Raw genomic sequence first — 16300 nt, 5'->3', positions numbered from 1 at the left:
TTTCCTGGGAGCTTTTAATACTTCGTGGGGCAGCCATTTGCCTCTGTCCCATTTACTTATGAACCACGAGGCCCAGAGAAGGAAAGAACTTGCCCAGAGGGGACAACTACGAAGCACTGACCCCAGGATCTGAACTTGAGTCTGTCTGACTTCAAACCCCAGCCAAGCTCTTTACCACTTCCAGCTGTGCTAGATTCCCTCTTCCCCGGGGCCAGCAGAGCTAGAAGAGATAGAAAAGTTTTCACCATGACCCTTGCCCACGGAGATTTTATGGTCAGGTAGGAGAGCCCAAACTCATGTACACACTGAGGAAATGAGTCTCAGAATGCTGTGGTAGGAAGGACCCATAGGGCTCACTTGTTGGATTTTCTCGTTTACCAAAAGGGGAGGAAGCCAGAAAAAGGAAGTGGTATTTTTAAGTCATCTGAATGAGATAAGGATGAGGGTGGTGTCTGAGCCGGCGTCCCTGGTGCTTTTGAACATAAATGCCACACACAATGATGTTTTCTGAGGCGTGATATGGAATTAGAGTCAGGAAAGATGATGTGGATTGGAGGACACTTGGAAGGAAGGGTTGGTGGGGAACAGGGGCTTGAACTGGGGTCTGGAGGATGGGGGTGGAAATGGTTTAGATATGGGCCAGGAAGGAAGGCATCCGTGGTTATCAGAGAGACAAGTGGAGGGGGCAACATGGAGGCAGCAAACAGTGGGGCCGATCCGGGGAGCAAGGTGTGGGCAGGCCCAGAGGTGGCAGGTGTGAGCGGGGGGCCGTCAGCAGGTAGACCAGGAAACAAGCAGGTCTGGCTGTGGGGGAACACTGGACCTGACTCACTGTGGGCACCAGGGAACCACGGATGGATTCAAAGGAAATGCATGACAAGATTAGGAAGGTCATTAGAAGGATGGAGTGGGGAGTGGTTCAGAGGCTGGTGTAGTTCTCTAGGAGATGAGCAGTGGGGTCCAAAGGACAATGGAGGCCCCAGTGAGGTGGTGTCTAGTGGGGAGAACACAGCTCCAAAGGCCACCCCTCTGTGATCCAGCCCTGGTCCCCCACTGCCGGACTCTGAGTAAGACTGACCCCTTCTGTGAGCCTGAATTTCCAAAGGGCAACAGCAGAGCAGCGTTGGGATGATGTGAGACCAAACCTGCGCCATTTCTAGAACAGTGGCTGGCAACTCCAAGGCTTCCCCTAGCCCTGGGCCCCCCGCGTGACTGGTTTGCTGTCTTCTCCATCATCTCCAGCTGCTCCTCTCTCTCCACAGCCAGGAAAACTCCACACTGTATATCAGTTTCACCCCCAAGAGTCCCAAGATCCACCATGTCAAGCACATCTACCAGGTATGAACCTCAATGTGAAAGAGTCCTTAGAAGTGCCAGGCGCAGCCCCATCCTAAGAACTAAGTATGCAGCAGAGACCAACTAGATCCTGTCCCTAAAGGACCCCTCCCCTCCACCTTCTGTGATCCTTTCCTGAGACGCTCCCAGTGGCAGCATACTCATCGGCTCCTTTCCAGCCCTGGATAAATTATTTCTGGAATCACAGAACTCAAGAACTCAGAATCTAGAGCCCAGTACTCTAAGAAAGAACCTAGTTTTTTGAGTTTTGTTTTTATATTTAAAATTTTTTTTTTGATATGGACCATTTTTAGTCTTTATTGAATTTGTGACTATATGGCTTCTGTTTTTTGTTTTGGCTTTTTGGCCCTGAGGCATGTGGGATCTTAACTCCCTGACCTGGGATCAACCCTCACCCCTTACATTGGAAGGCAAAGTCTTAACCACTGAACCACCAGGGAAGTCACTGATTTGTGGTTTTTGTATTTATTTTACTGAAGTATGATTGATATGTGCTTCTCAGGTGGCACTAGTGGTAAAGAACCCACCTGCCAATGCAGGAGACTATAAGAGATGCAGGTTAGATCCCTGGGTTGGGAAGACCCCCTAGAGGAGGGCATGGCAACCCACTCCAGTATTCTTACTTGGAGAATCCCATGGACAGAGGAGCCTGGCAGCCTATGGTCCATAGGGTCGCAAAACTTAGCACGCATTCATGCATAATTGATTTTCAGTGTTATAATGCTTTTTTGGTTTTTTGAAATAGAAAATTCCCATTTATTTTAAGATTCAATTATGTAGACAGTTGATCTGCTAATTGTGTTCTCAGTTAGGTATGGAATCCAATTCATGTCTTTCAGAGAAAACCTAGGTTTTTGTTTGTTTGATTGTTTTTGCCTCAAGGCACTGCTTGCAGGATCTCAGTTCCCCAACCGGGGATTGAACTTGGGCCACAGCAGTGAAAGCCTGAAATCCTAAACACTAAGCCAGTGAACTCCCAGGAAATGTTTCTTAAATTAATCCAGTGCACTTGCCAAAATGTCTTTGCCAACCTGCATTGTGCAAATAATTTTTGCGTCCATCCTTGTTAAATGTCCTTCCTCTTCCACTCATTCAGAAAACAACTCTTGCGAGGCTGGTTATGTGCTGCGTACTGTGTCATGGCCGTATGAAGTGCACGTGAAATGATCCCTGGCTCCTGCCCTCACACAGCTCACAGTCTAGGGGGGATACACACACACACACAAGCAGATGGTTTACTATCTTGCTGGGGAACAAAAGTGCTGTGGGGGAGTCAGCGAGACCTTCAGGGATGATGTCTGAGCAGTATCTTGCAGGATGGGCAAGGGTAAGCCACATGGAGGAAGCAGAGAAGAACCCAAGCTCTAAGGGTGTGATTGACCATGGCCCGCTGCCTAATGAAGAGGGGGGTCCTTGGGCCCCAGCCAAGGAGGATTGGATCTGGGATGACAGTTGGGGTGGCATTCAGGGCTCTGCAGCCCCTTGTCTTCTGTACCAGGTGAGGATCCAGCCTTCTAACTATGACAACGTGCCCCCACTGGAGGCCTTGGTTAGGGTACCACAGGTGCACAGCGAGGGGCTCATCACCCACAGGTGGAGCATACAGATGGTGAGTGGGCCCAGAGGAGGGAAGGGTACCCAGGTCTGTGCGGGGGAGCTCCTGATGGGGAATGAGGGGCGAGAGATGGGTAGAGATGGTAGTGGACTGATTGAACCTGCCAAGAACCAAGGAGCAGAGAACTGGGAGACAAGGTGGTATCTGAGAGGTGGGGAGGAATGATGGGTCTGGGCTCAAGGGGCCGGCATCCTCTCAGCTCTGGACTAACTGAAGACCCTGCCTCCTCCTTCCCAGGAGCCTCCAGTCAACTGCAGCCCCAGAAATCTGGAGAGTCCATCTGATGTGGCTGAGGTACCGGCCGTGACCTCAGCAACTGCAGCAGGGGTGGGGCAGGGGCTGGGCAGGGGGCAGGTGGGAAGAGACCTCTCTGACCCCCTGCTTTCCTTCTTCCCATCAGCCTTGCTTGTTTGGAACTGAGTTCCGCTGCCCAATCGACTTCAGGCAGGAGATCCTTGTCCAAGTGAACGGGACGGTGGAGTTGAGGGGGACGATCAAGGTAGGATGCACCCACTGGCCACAGACCCCAAATGGTTGGCGGGGGGGTTGGCCTCAAGAGGTGAGAGTGGGTTCTTCCAGCAGACATGCCTTTTTTTGTTGTTCTGTCTTGAGGAAATGTCCCCGACATTTACACAGTTGCAGATGAAAGAGTACCGTTTGTTTAAAATTTGCAGGACTGTTTTCATGGGCCGACCGATGGTTCTTAGGGCTTCCCTGGTGGTTCAGACAGTAAAGAATCTGCCTGCAATGCAGGAGACCTGGGATTGATCCCTGGGTCGGGAAGATCCCCTGGAGGAGGGCATGGCAACCCACTCCATTATTCTTGCCTGGAGAATTCCATGGACAGAGGCACCTGGCGGGCTACAGTCCATGGGATCTCAAAGAGTCGGGCATGACTGAGTGACTCACTCACTCACGGATGGTTCTTACAAGTTCTTTGTAGGAAAAACCTCCTTCCCACAGTAACAAGCGGCACGTTAGGAACACTCCAGGAGAGAATGGAGTAGAGACAGCGTGCCCACCAGGACCCTTCCACTGCCTCTGCCCCTTGAGTTGTGCTGGGGGGCAGAAGTCAGGGGGTCCCGAGTCCTCCTTCCCTCTGGCCTGATAGCTGCCCCTCCTGCACCCCTGCCTCCCACAGGCCTCCTCCATGTTGAGCCTTTGTAGCTCCCTCTCCATCTCCTTCAACAGCAGCAAGCACTTTCACCTCTATGGCAGCAACGCCTCCATGGCCCAGGTATCTCTGCCTCCTCAGAAGCCCCGGGAACAGGGGAGAGCAGAGGGGTGGGGGGAGCCCCAGGGCAGAGCTAGGAGAGCGGAAGCTGGGAGTGTGGGAAGCCAGGGAGGAGAAGGTTGGGGCGTTAGTGCCATAAGAAGCTCCTCTCAGCCAGAGCCACTGGCCTTGGCACAGCTCCCCACCACCGCTGGTGGGCAGACAGACCAACCATAAGGCCAGGATGAGTTTGACAGCAGCTCAGCCAAAGGGCCACTACCCTGCAGGCGGGGCACAATGGGAAGGTGCTCTGGGCAGAGACAGTAGCACGTGCAGGGCCCAGCTTTGAGAGAGCGGGTGAGGTGGGTTTAACAGCAGGAAGTTCAGGGACTTCGCTGGCAGTCCAGTGTTAAAACTCCACGCAGCCGATGCAGGGGGCATGGGTTCGACCCCAGGTCTGGGAACTGAAGAGTCCACAGGCTGTGATGCATGGCCAGAAAAAGGAAAAAAATAAAAATAAATAAGAGCAGAGAGCTCAGAGCAGAAGGGAAGAGATAGCTGAAAAAGTAAACTGAAGCCAGGTTCCGGAAGGCTTTGAGTTGGGATTTCCTCCTGGGACTGAGCGAAGCCTTTCAAGGGCTTAAGAGGGGGCCTGAGGTGCAGGTTTGCTGGTTCATTACAGTGGCTGCGGTGGGAGATGTACTAGAGAGGGAGGGTCTGGTCCCAAGCCCCGTGCTCTGCATGACACAGTCCAGATGGGAAAAGCTAAGACCTAGAGTCTGAGGCCAGATTCACATGCTGCATCCAGGGTGGGAAGAGCTTCCTCCCCGCATTTCTGTCTCTCCTCTCCCACAGGTCGTCATGAAGGTTGACCTTGTATATGAGAAAGAGATGCTCTATCTCTACGTGCTGAGTGGAATCGGGGGGCTGTTGTTGCTGCTCCTGATTTTCATAGCTCTGTACAAGGTAGGAGCTTCTGGAAAGAATGGGCACCCAACCAGGCTGTGGAAAGCAGAACTGAGTGGAGTCAGGGAGCAGAGCACCAAGACGAGCGGGTGTTAAAGCCAGAAGGGACCTCAGCCTGCTCCTCCTTCTACAGATAAGCCCACTGAGGCCTAAAGAGCCAGCAAGACTTGCCCCATCCCTCAACAAGCACTGGCAAAGCCAGACCTGGGTACCCAGGGAGAAGAAGAAGGAACTTCCCGTGTATTGAGGGCCAGACCCTGGGATACAGAGGCACAGACTACACACATGGTCCATGCCTCTGAGACGCTCCCAATCTCTATGGCGGATGGATGCGAACATGCTCTGCAGCCTGCAACACAGGAGTCTAACCGAGGCTGGGGAAGTCCAGGAAAGCCTCTCAAGAGAGGCGGCCTTTGAGTTGGGATTTGAAGGATGAATAGAAGTTAAGGCTCTGCTGGCTCGTTGTTCACTCCAGTGTTGTCTTCCTACAGGTTGGTTTCTTCAAACGGAACCTGAAGGAGAAGATGGAGGCGAATGTAGATGCTTCCAGTGAAATCCCTGGAGAAGATGCTGGGCAGCCGGAGTTAGAGGAAGAGTTCAAGGACCCAGGCTGCCTGGAGCCCCTCCAGGAGAAGGATGAGGATGGAAGTGGTGGAGATTGAGGTGCAGCCCATATGCAGAGGGCCCAGGACTGGACTCGGGGTGCCTGGTACCAGCCTACCTCTACCTGAATTTCACTGTGTGTTCCTGGGCAAGTCACTGCCCCTCCATAAGCGTCAGGTTCCATATCTTGAACATGGGCCCTTTCCTGCCTGCCTCCTGTGCAGGCTTGTGGTAAAGATCCACTTAGGGATGCACCAGGAAGGTCACAGAGGTGAGGCCTTGTAATCATCACATGTCCTGGTTCCCACCGGCCCCTGTTAGTTTCCTCCCCTGGAAGAGAACATCTGATCTAAATTTGGAGAAATGGTCATCTCAGGACCTAGTAACACTCCAGGCTGTCATATCCACCTGTGCCTGGATGTCCTCAGGGACCTCAGACCACGCCCCCCTCCCCAGAACCTTGCCCTGCCTTCCCTGGAATCCTGTCAGCTTTTAATTCTCATGCCAGAGCAAATCTCTTCTGTGTCACTACACTGCTCCTGCAAACCCTTTGACTAACAACCAAATTCCTTAATATGCCTTCCAGAATCTGCAAAATTGGGCCCCTGTTTCCCTCCCAGACTCTTCTAGAAATGTCCCACCTTCCTTCCTGAGGTGACTAGCCTTTTCACTTGCACCGCTCCTTCCTGGCTTACTGCCTTCACCCAGACTCTTCTCACTTCTCACTTCAGACTCCTCTCACGTTCCTCCTGCCTAACTCTCAGCCTTCAGGTCTCAGCTTACACATCACTTTCGCAGAGCAGCGCCACCCCCCCAACCTCACCTCAGTTGGGTTCCCATGTTATACATGCTTACACAGCCTGTACTTGTTCTGCATAGCACTGATCATATCTGTTAATTGTTAAATGATTTACTTCATATCTGTCTCTGAAATTAAACGATGAACTCCATGAGGGTGAGGATCATAGCTGTCTTGTTCCCCTTGGGACCCCTGGTGATATCAGAGCCAGATACATAGTAGGTGCTTGACACAGTTTCACTGTATTAGTGTGGGTGCCTGTGGGAAGACAGGGAAAAAAGTTTGGGTGGGCCCCCTGGGCAACCTCATCCACTGAGGCTCAGCCTCCCCCAGGCACCTGCCTCCTCATTCTACAGCCCCCCACCCCAGGACCCCATCACATCCTACTGTGACCCCCGCTGGGAGATTGTGAGCTCAAAGATGGAAACTACGTCCAATGACTTGGCCCCCAGTGCCAACCACAGTGCTTGCATGTATTTAGCAAATAAACAGGAAACTCTGGCCAATTTTGTGATGTTTTTGTACTGGTGTAACATTCCAGCCTGACTCAATTAAGTGAACATTTCCTCCTCAACCCTTCCACTAAGTGGGCCCGAAACAGTCAGATTTTTTTTTTTGGTTGTTTTCTTTCCTTTCTTTTTCTTCCTTCCTCTTCCCCTTCTTCCTCTCCTTCCCCTTCTTCTTCTTTTTTGCCATGATGACCCTCAGAAACTGACTTGTGCCTGATATTGTGAGTTAATTAAAGAGAAGCAGCAAGAGGGACTTCCCTGGTGTTCCCGTGGCTAAGACTGCACTTCCAATGCAGAGGGCCGAGGTTCAATCCCTGATCAGGGAATAAGATCCCACATGCTGCAACTAAAGATCCCGTGTGCCGCAACTAAGACCTGGCACAGCCAAATAAATAAATAAATATTTTTTTAAAAAAGAAGAAGCAGTGAGAGAGGCACAGAAAGTGAGGAACAGGTTAGGGAGGGGCATTGAACATTTATTAGGCTGTGACAATAGACATTCGCTGACATTACCCCCCCCACCCCACCTTTTTTTATTTGTTGCTTGGAGATTATTTTCCACTTGGTACAAGGCAAGGGTTATGGGACATCAGGAAGTCTTTTGTGTGGCTTGGATAGTAAAGGGTGGGGTTCTCTCAACTTCCTTCTTGGTATTTTTCTGTTTTCATATTAAAAGCCCAACTGTCTCTGTGGGTTGCAATCTGCTTAGTCTTGGAGAGGGGATGGGAGAGGAGGGGTCTCTGATGAGCCTGTGCCTTGGAAGGAAGTCTGGGGGCTGCTGGTGGTCACTCAGGATTGGAAGCTGCCGTTGGCTTTGCCAGGCTGCTACTTCCCCATGGCTTCCTGAGCCAGGTCACTGGTGATAATACCAGTGGATCCTGGGCAGATTCCGAGTGCTCGATGGCCATGAGTGGGAGAGCAGGCTTCCCAATAAAGAAGCTAGCTCACCAGTATCCCAGGTCAGCTTTGGGGAAACAGAGGTGGTAGACAACCCCTCCTTTAAATTTTATTTATTCATTTCTTATTTTGTCTGTGCTGGATCTTTGTTGCTGCGCACCGGCCCTCTCTAGTTGCAGCAAGTCAGGGCTACTCTTGCTTCCGGTGCACAGGCGTCTCATTTTGGTGGTTTTTTCTGTTGAGAAGCACAGAATGCAGGCACGCGAGCTTCAGTAGTTGCAGCGCACAGGCTCAGTAGTTGCAGCTTGGGGGCCCGAGAGCATGGGCTCAGCAGTTGCCGCACATGGGCTTACTTGCTCCGAGGCATGCGGGATCTTCCTGGATCAAGAATTAAACCCATGTCCCCTGTGTTGGCAGGTAGACTCCTATCCACTGTACCACCAGGGAAGTTGTTTAAAAAAAAATTTTTTTTTATTGAGGTATTGCCGATTTATGCCCACCGCCCCCTCTTTTTAAAAAAGCAATTAATTGTTGTAGGGCCTTGACCCTGAAACCACCTCTACCTTCGGAAGGAACAGACGGGACTGGTCACTGCTGCCCTCTGGTGGTCAGTAGGATTCCAGGGGAGTATTGAGTACTCTTACGGCCAGCTCCTGTCCAGACCTGGGAGGTGAGAAGCAACATTTTGTTCTCCAAGCAGTGACCTTTGATGGCTCCTTTCTGTCTACAGCAGGGTAAGTGGACATTCCTGAGCCAGACACACAAAGCCCAGAACAGTCTTTCAAAGCCTGCCAGCCTCTCCACTTCATCAATGCCCTTCTGGTCCAGCCCCCCAAGGAACCATGGGTCTGGCTCCAAAGCAAGACATCAAGCAGGAAGAAGCAAGGCTCATTTTTCCAAAGAGGGGGAAAAAATGTTTCGACCAGGCATATCACAGGAGAATTCCCTGGTGGTTTCATAGTTAGAACTCCAGGTTCCCACTGCAAGGGGCACAGGTTCCATTCCTGGTCAAGGAACTGAGATCCTGTATGCCATGTGGCATGGCCAAAATAATAATATTAAAATTAAATCTCATCATGCTTGTGCATGCTCAATTGCTTCAGTTGTGTCCAACTCTGTGTGACGCTATGCACTGAAGCCCGCCAGGCTCCTTGTCCATGGGGATTCTCTAGGCGGATGGCCATGCCCTCCTCCAGGCAAATCTCATCATATCAAGTTGTTTTTTTTTTTTAAAGGAGTATCACAGAACTACTAAAAGTACATGGAATGATCTATAAGCCTTGGAAGCAAGAGGTTCTATTCAGGGTTTCCTGAGCACTCTGTGTCAGGCCCTGGGCTGAGTTTGAGGACATGGTGAACATAACAGACAAGTCCCTGCCCTCAAGAAGCTTCACTCCAGTGGGAAACAGAGTGAAAAGTAGAAATATGATTCTAGGTAGGGATAGGGCCGTGAAAAAAAATGAAGCAAGGTAAGGGGTAAGGGGGTGAAGGAAAGGGGCCTTTTACATAGGTGATCGGGAAAGTCTCTCTGAGGAGGCAATACGATGTGACATGAGGGAAAAAGTGGATGTTTTCATCCAAAGTGAAAGTATGAGTCACTCAGCTGTGTCTCTTTGCGACCCCATCGACTGCAGTACACCAAGCTTCCCTGTCCATCACCGACTCCCGGGGTTTACTCAAACTCATATCCATCGAGTCGGTGATGCCATCCAATCATCTCATCCTCTGTCGTCCCCTTCTCCTCCTGCTTCAGTCTTTCCCAACATCAGGGTCTTTTCAAACGAGTCAGCTTTTCGCATCAGGTGGCCAAAGTATTGGAGTTTCAGCTTCAGCATCAGTCCTTCCAATAAATATTCAGGAATGATTTCCTTTAGGATGGGCTTGTTTGATCTCCTTGCAGTCCAAGGGACTCTTATGAGTCTTCTCCAACACCACAGTTCAAAAGCATCAATTCTTCAGCACTCAGCTTTCTTTATAGTCCAACTCTCAGATCGATACATGACTACTGGAAAAACCATAGCCTTGACTAGACCGAGGAGGAGAAAAGGACAAACTTTTTGGTTTTTTCTACATTGATTTGTCTCAGTCACCTAAGACTTTATTTTCTTTAAGCCCAGAGTCAATGATTACACAAGACAACTCATCTTAAACTATGTAACAATAATGTATCCTGCTCGAGAACATGTTTCTCCTTCTTAAGAAACTTCTGATTAAACCTGTTATCTTAAAAAGCAAATTGTGGAAGTGGGTCTGGTAAGACTTTTCTATTTTTAGTTCTAATCTTGTTAATTTAAGATTTATGTTATGGGAGTGGGTCTGTTAAAGTATATAAGGCCTTGATAAGACTAGCTGGAGACACTCTCCCTCCCCCTTCTGATGTCTATGTCGGAAGCTTTCTCTGTCGTTTTTCACTTTAATAAAACTCTGGTACACAAAAGCTCTTGAGTAATCAAGCATGGTCCCTTATCCCAAAGCTAAATCTTCTTCAGAGATCACAAATCTGACATCATTCACCGTAAGCTATCATTTCATAATGGTTTGATTCAGTGATCCTAAGTGTATATGGATTAAATCTATTGGTTTTATCCAATTAGAAATTGAAATGGAGAAAAATTTAAAACATAAGAATACCCAAGTCCACATTCCACGCAAGCCATCAAAGTGATGACATAAGTTATCATATGTCAAGCAGCTTCTAGAAAACTGTTCCTTGTGGGAGAAAGAGAGTGAAAAAAGTAAATAACTTCTTTGTATTATTAATGTCAGTCGCTCAGTCGTGTCTAACTCTTTGCAACCCCATGGACTGGGGTCCTCTGTGCATGGAATTCTCCAGGCAAGAATACTGGAGTGGGTTGCTATTTCCTCCTCCAGTGGATCTTCCCAACTAAGGGATCAAATCTGAGTCTCCTGCATTGCGGACATATTATTTACCGATTGGACCACCAGGGAAGCCCTTAGCATCCTTAGGAAGGGATGGAATCCAGGCTCTTCCGCTTCCTAGCTGTGTCATGTAGAACAAATTCCTTATCCTCTCTGGGATTCATTTCTTCATCTGCTAAACGGGAATAATAGCTCAGAGCTGCTCTGAGCATTAAGTAACATGTGTAAACTGCTTAGCACTGTTCCTAGTGTGTAAGCACTAATGGTGGTGGACAGAAGTGGTTAGTCTGTTGTGCAGGTGAAGTGATGTGAAAGTCATTCAGTCGTGTCCGACTCTTTGTGACCCTATGGACTGTGTCCATGGAATTCTCCAGGCCAGAAAACGGGAGTGGGTAGCCTTTCCCTTCTCCATGGGATCTTTCCAACCCAGAGATCGAACCCAGGTCTCCTGCATTGCAGGAGGATTCTTTACCAGCTGAGCCACAAGGGAAGCAGGAGGGCATAGCAAAAGCAGCAGGCTGAGACTTCCCTGGTGGCACAGTGGATAAGAATCTGCCTGCCAATGCAGGGGACACCAGTTTGATCCCTAGTCCAGGAAGATTCCACATGTCTCGGATCCAACTAAACCCATGCACTACAGCTACTGAGCCCGAGTTCTAGAGCCCACGCTCCCCACCACAGTGAGAAACCTGAGCACCACAACAAAAACAAGCCCCCGCTCACCACAACTAGAGAAAAGCCCATGCAAACAGCAAAGACCCAGTACAGCCATAAGTAACTAAATAAACAAAATGACCATCAAAAAAAAAAAGCAATAGGTTGACCAAGAGTCAAGAGACTTGGTGCTGGAGACCAAGATCTTCCATTATCCCTTCTACCTTGATGCTGAAGAACACACATGTCCTTTCTGGGTTTGGTCTGCTCCACCTGGCAACTGAAGGTACCCCAGGAGCTGTCATGAAGAGAGGGGTAGGAGCCGAGCATCTACATCTCCATCCTCATTTGAACCGATTTTAAATACCTAGGCTACTGGCAATTCCCTGGCAGTCCAATGGTTAGGACTCAGTACTTTCACTGCCAAGGGCACAGATCCAGTTCCTGGTTGGGGAACTAAGATTTGGCATGAAGGATGTGACCAAAAAGAAGAAAACAAAAACAACCAAGGCTACTTTGTGGTGCTACAGTTGAACACCACAGGCACTGTGCCCAAGGCCTTCTAGCTTTCAAGTGCCTACATTTTGGAGCCAAAGAAAAATCCACCTCCAAAATGAGGAGATTGAATTGTATAATTGAAATAAATGTTTCAGTAAATGTCTACTAATGTGATATCATGTCAGATATTCAAATGCAGTTCTGTTCAACATATATGAATTATATTAGATGTGAGAACTGGAGTATTTTACTATCTGAAATTGTGTGTAGTAGTGTGTACAGAAATATGCATACATTTTACAAAGGTCTTTAAAAAACTGAGATTTCACTTGAAAAGTAATGTTCTGTATCCAAAATCATCTAAACTTTGAAAACCACTAAACACACCAAACTGTACTGAACTACGTGTCTGGGGGCCCTTTCCAGAGTTTATAGATCACAAGAGGTTGGACTGAAATGTGCTTAGAGAAGTTATTTGCTTTTGACAAGTTCTAAGGCGGCTATGAGGATGGGTGTGGGGCCGAGGGTGACGTCGGGGTCCTGGGGCCCTAGAGGTCTCATGGAGCAATGAATCCCCACCCGCCTGTGAGGCTGAGCTGCTGGGGGCAGCTGGTGCCAGGCAGGCATGTTCTGAATGTCTCCTTCACAGGGCACTGCCCAGCCCTCAGTAGGTGCTCATCTCAGATGTGTCCAGCAGCTGGGTAATTCCCTGAGGGGCAGCCTGGCCTCCTCAGCTAAGGTCATGACTGGCCACACTCCAGAATCCCCCAGACTGATGGCACCAACTCCCCATCATTTCCTGAGAAGTCGAGTGTTGGGAGGGCTGAGACTCAGGAAAGGAAAGTAGGAGAAAGGTGGGGTGGTAACAAGGTGGTCCTAAAAAGGACCAGCCTGGTGGGAGGGTCTTGAAGCCTGAAGCTGTCTAACCTTCATACTGGATCCAGTATGTTCCCTTGTGGGTGGGGTTGGAACTGGAGACACTCCCTGTAATTGACACACTAGTGTGTACAGAAGGGTGGCTAGAGGCTCCAGCTGGGAGGGGGAGGGGATGGCCCAGCTGGGTGCTGGGAGCCCAGGAATGCTGGAATGCAGGCTCTGGGCCTGGATATGAGAATCAGGGTCTATTTTCTGGCCCAAGGACAGACCCTCTGTGTTTGTGAACAAAATTGAGTTTTCTCACACCGACAGTGAATCCCTTTCGCATTTGTGCAGGATTCAAAGCACAGGACATGAACTTGAGCAGATATGGGCAAGTCATGTCTCCTGTGCCTCGGATTATAGGATTCCGGTGAAACGCTCAATCTAAAAGCACTTCCCAGACAAGGCCTTATGGCTTCGTTGGCTGCCGTTATGACCCAGCGTCTCTCAATGCCCAGGGAACTATCCACACACAAAATTTAAGGACAAGTCTCTTTTACCACATAAAGGTATTTATTGAACTCAAATTCAGGGGCTCCAAAGCCTGAGGAAGACAAGAGAGGCTGGGGTTTGCACTCAGAAGCCAGGCCCCACTTTGGGCCCCACCCCTCCCCTCACCCCTTCCTGATTCAATGAGGGTCTCAGTAGCTACCAGTCTAAGCTACCCGATCTAATTAAGTAACCCGACCCCCCCCTCCCCCCACCCCCATCTAGCACTTTGCCAAGCCAGGCTTCCACCAAGGGGCATGCTGCTGCTGAGGCCAGCTCTCCACTGACCTCTTTCTCGATCTCTCCCAGAGCCTCCGGCTGCCAGCTTGGCCTCCCTCCAACCCCTCTTCATAGCCCATTTACCACAACTCTCCAGGGCATGTCACTTCCTCCACCCTGGCCCCCTCACCTCCTAGAATCTCTTTTCTCCTCCAGTCTCCACTATTCTCTCGCAAAGTTGCTCTAGCTCCCTGTCCCCTTCTTTTCTGCCTACCAGCTCCCCAACCCCGACGGGGCCCCGGGTCAGCGCCGGCCGGCTGCGTGGGTCCGCTGGTGGCGGATGAGGTCGGAGCTCTGAGAGAAGGCTTTCCCACAGTCATCGCACTTGTAGGGCCGCTCCCCACTGTGGACCCGGTGATGCTGCAGCAGCGTGGAGGAGCGGCAGAAGCCCTTGCCACACACGGCGCACCTGTAGGGCCGCTCGCCCGTGTGCGAGCGCTGGTGCTGAATCAGCGTGGAGGAGCGATTGAAGGTCTTGCCGCAGTCGGGACAGCTGTAGGTGCGGCCTGGCAGGTGGGTGCGGGCGTGGATGGCGAGCACCGAGCTCTGGCCAAAGCGCTTGCCGCACTCGGGGCACTTAAAGGGCTTCTCGCGGGCATGGCTGCGGGCATGGGGGATAAGTGCTGAGCGCTGGGAGAAGCTCTTGCCGCAGATGCCACAGCTGAAGGGCCTCTGCCCAGTGTGCACCCTCTGGTGACTACGCAGGGAGGAGTTCTGGCTGTAGCACTTGCCACACTCGGGGCAGCTGTAGGGCCGCTCGTGGCTGTGAGTGCGCTGGTGCCGCAGGAGGTAGGAGCTGTCGCCGAAGGCCTTGCCGCAGTGTGGGCACTTGTAGGGCTTCTGACCAGAGTGGGTGCGCTGGTGGCGAAGCAGGTAAGAGCTGTCAGCGAAGGCCTTGCCGCAACGGGGACACTTGTAGGGCCGCTCGCCCGTGTGGGTGCGCTGGTGTTTGATGAGGTCAGAGCTCTGGGAGAAGGCCTTGCTACAGACCTCACATTTATAGGGTTTTTCACCCGTGTGGATGCGCTGGTGCTGGATGAGGGTGGAACCCCGCCCGAAGCTCTTCCCACAGATGCCGCAGATGTTGGGCCTTGGGCCCTGCCCACCCCTGGCCCGGCCACCCCGGCGGCCTGGACCACGAAGGGTCCCCGTCAGGCCCAGGGGATTCTGGAGCATCTCAAACTGGGGTGGAGCCAGCAGGGCCCCCGTGGGCATCTCAAATGGGGGCCCTAGGGGCATGCCCCCTGAAGGCTGTTCCCCAAACCCCTGGGTGAAGGCGTCCAAGGGGTGGACTCCCAAGGGGATGCTCAAGGGATTCTTTTCCTCAGGATTCAGAAGAATTTCTGCACCTTCCTGGAATTTGGAACTTTCAGCTTCAAACTCGGGGCTTTGGGTTTTGAACTCCGGATTCTGGGGTTCATACCCTGGGCTCTGGGGTTCATACCTGGGACTCTGAGATTCATATCCAGGGCTCCGGGGTTCATACCCAGGGCTCCGGGGTTCATACCCAGGGCTCTTGGGTTCATACCCAGGGCTCTTGGGTTCATACCCAGGGCTTTGGGGCTCATACCTAGGGCTCTGAGGTTCAAAATCGGGGCTCTGAGAATCTGATTCAGGGCTTCTGGGTGCAAATTCAGGGCTTGGGGGCACAAACCCAGGGCTTCGGGACTCAAAACCTGGGCTTTCAGGCTCAAACCTGGGGCTTTGGGGTTCAAACTCTGGGCTTTGTGGCCCAAAACCAGGGCTCTGGGGTTCAAGCCCAAAAGATATCTCTTCGACCTCATAGTCCCCAGTGCCTTCTTGCTGAGAAATTTCCTCTTCCTCATTCTCACTCATGTTGCCTGCAGGATCAGAGAATTACAAAAAACCCAGATTGTGTGGGACCTGGAAGGTTACTGGGTCCCATCATTAATTGACACAAACCTTTCCCTCCTCCTCAATCAGGGTCGCTGGCCCTTGGGCAAGTGCTGAAATTCCCACCTCCCCCTCACCAGGTCCCCAACCCCGCCTCCTCCAAGTCCCAGGTGTCCAAGGCCCCTGCTTTCTTCCCCTCCCACCCACCACAGCCCCCTCTCCCGCTCCCAGGCACACTTCTCGGAGGGGCGCTCCCTCCCTCACCTTTGAGGGACCCTTCAGGGCTCCCCATTTCATCAGGACTTTGCATATCTCGGGGCTCGAGGCCCCACGGCGACGCCTCCCGTTCCATTCCCGCCGACTCCCAGTGCGGCGGCGGGGGCGATGGTGGACGATCCTGCGACTCGGTCTGAGTACCCCAAGACCCGAGCCCTGGCCGCCCGCCCGCTCAGCGCCGGCCAGGAGACCCGGCTATCCAGCCCCGGCCCCTGAGGCCGGACGTCTTGACCCTGGGCCTCTCCGGCCCGCCGGGCCCCTCCCCTACCCGCGGCCCCGCCCCCACCCACAAGGTCTCGGCTTGCCCTGGGGTCCTCGCAGGCCCCCAAGCGTCGTGGCCTCGGAGGTGAAGGGCTTCACGACTCGCCTTGCTGCCCCCCGATACCGCTCCCCACCCGAGACCCCGTCGTCTGGCCTCCCAGCCCCCGGCTGGGCTGCGGCTGGCCGACCCCCTCCCCTCCGCACAGGAAGTGTCCGTCCGCGGCCAGTTTCCC

At 51.8% G+C, this 16300-nt stretch overlaps 2 protein-coding genes across 3 annotated transcripts in view; one reads left to right on the top strand and one right to left on the bottom strand.

The window, feature by feature from the left end:
- Positions 1-6907, top strand: part of ITGAL (integrin subunit alpha L) — a 42469-nt gene extending 35562 nt beyond the window's left edge. The window contains exons 25-31 of the mRNA XM_068967026.1: positions 1263-1338; positions 2855-2965; positions 3209-3265; positions 3372-3470; positions 4113-4208; positions 5040-5150; positions 5642-6907. Of these exons, the coding sequence (XP_068823127.1) occupies positions 1263-1338; positions 2855-2965; positions 3209-3265; positions 3372-3470; positions 4113-4208; positions 5040-5150; positions 5642-5812 (721 nt within the window). The 3' untranslated portion in view covers positions 5813-6907. The remainder of the gene's footprint in view (positions 1-1262; positions 1339-2854; positions 2966-3208; positions 3266-3371; positions 3471-4112; positions 4209-5039; positions 5151-5641) is intronic.
- Positions 6908-13699: 6792 nt separating this feature from the next.
- On the bottom strand, positions 13700-16040 carry ZNF768 (zinc finger protein 768). Of its 2 annotated transcripts, XM_068968353.1 has the most exons (3): positions 15795-16040; positions 15184-15517; positions 13700-15120 (listed from the first exon to the last, which is right to left on the bottom strand). In XM_068968353.1, the coding sequence occupies exons 1-3, from the start codon at positions 15880-15882 to the stop codon at positions 13920-13922; spliced, it is 1623 nt and encodes a 540-aa protein (XP_068824454.1). In that variant the 5' UTR covers positions 15883-16040; the 3' UTR covers positions 13700-13919. The 2 variants fall into 2 exon arrangements, with proteins under 2 accessions (XP_068824454.1, XP_068824453.1); XM_068968352.1 differs by having other exon boundaries at positions 13700-15517.
- Between the last annotated feature and the right edge of the window lie 260 nt (positions 16041-16300).

The sequence above is a fragment of the Capricornis sumatraensis genome, chromosome 3 (genome assembly GCF_032405125.1).
Source record: "Capricornis sumatraensis isolate serow.1 chromosome 3, serow.2, whole genome shotgun sequence".
Classification (NCBI taxonomy): Eukaryota; Metazoa; Chordata; class Mammalia; order Artiodactyla; family Bovidae; genus Capricornis; species Capricornis sumatraensis.
This window is presented reverse-complemented; position numbering and strand designations above follow the sequence as displayed.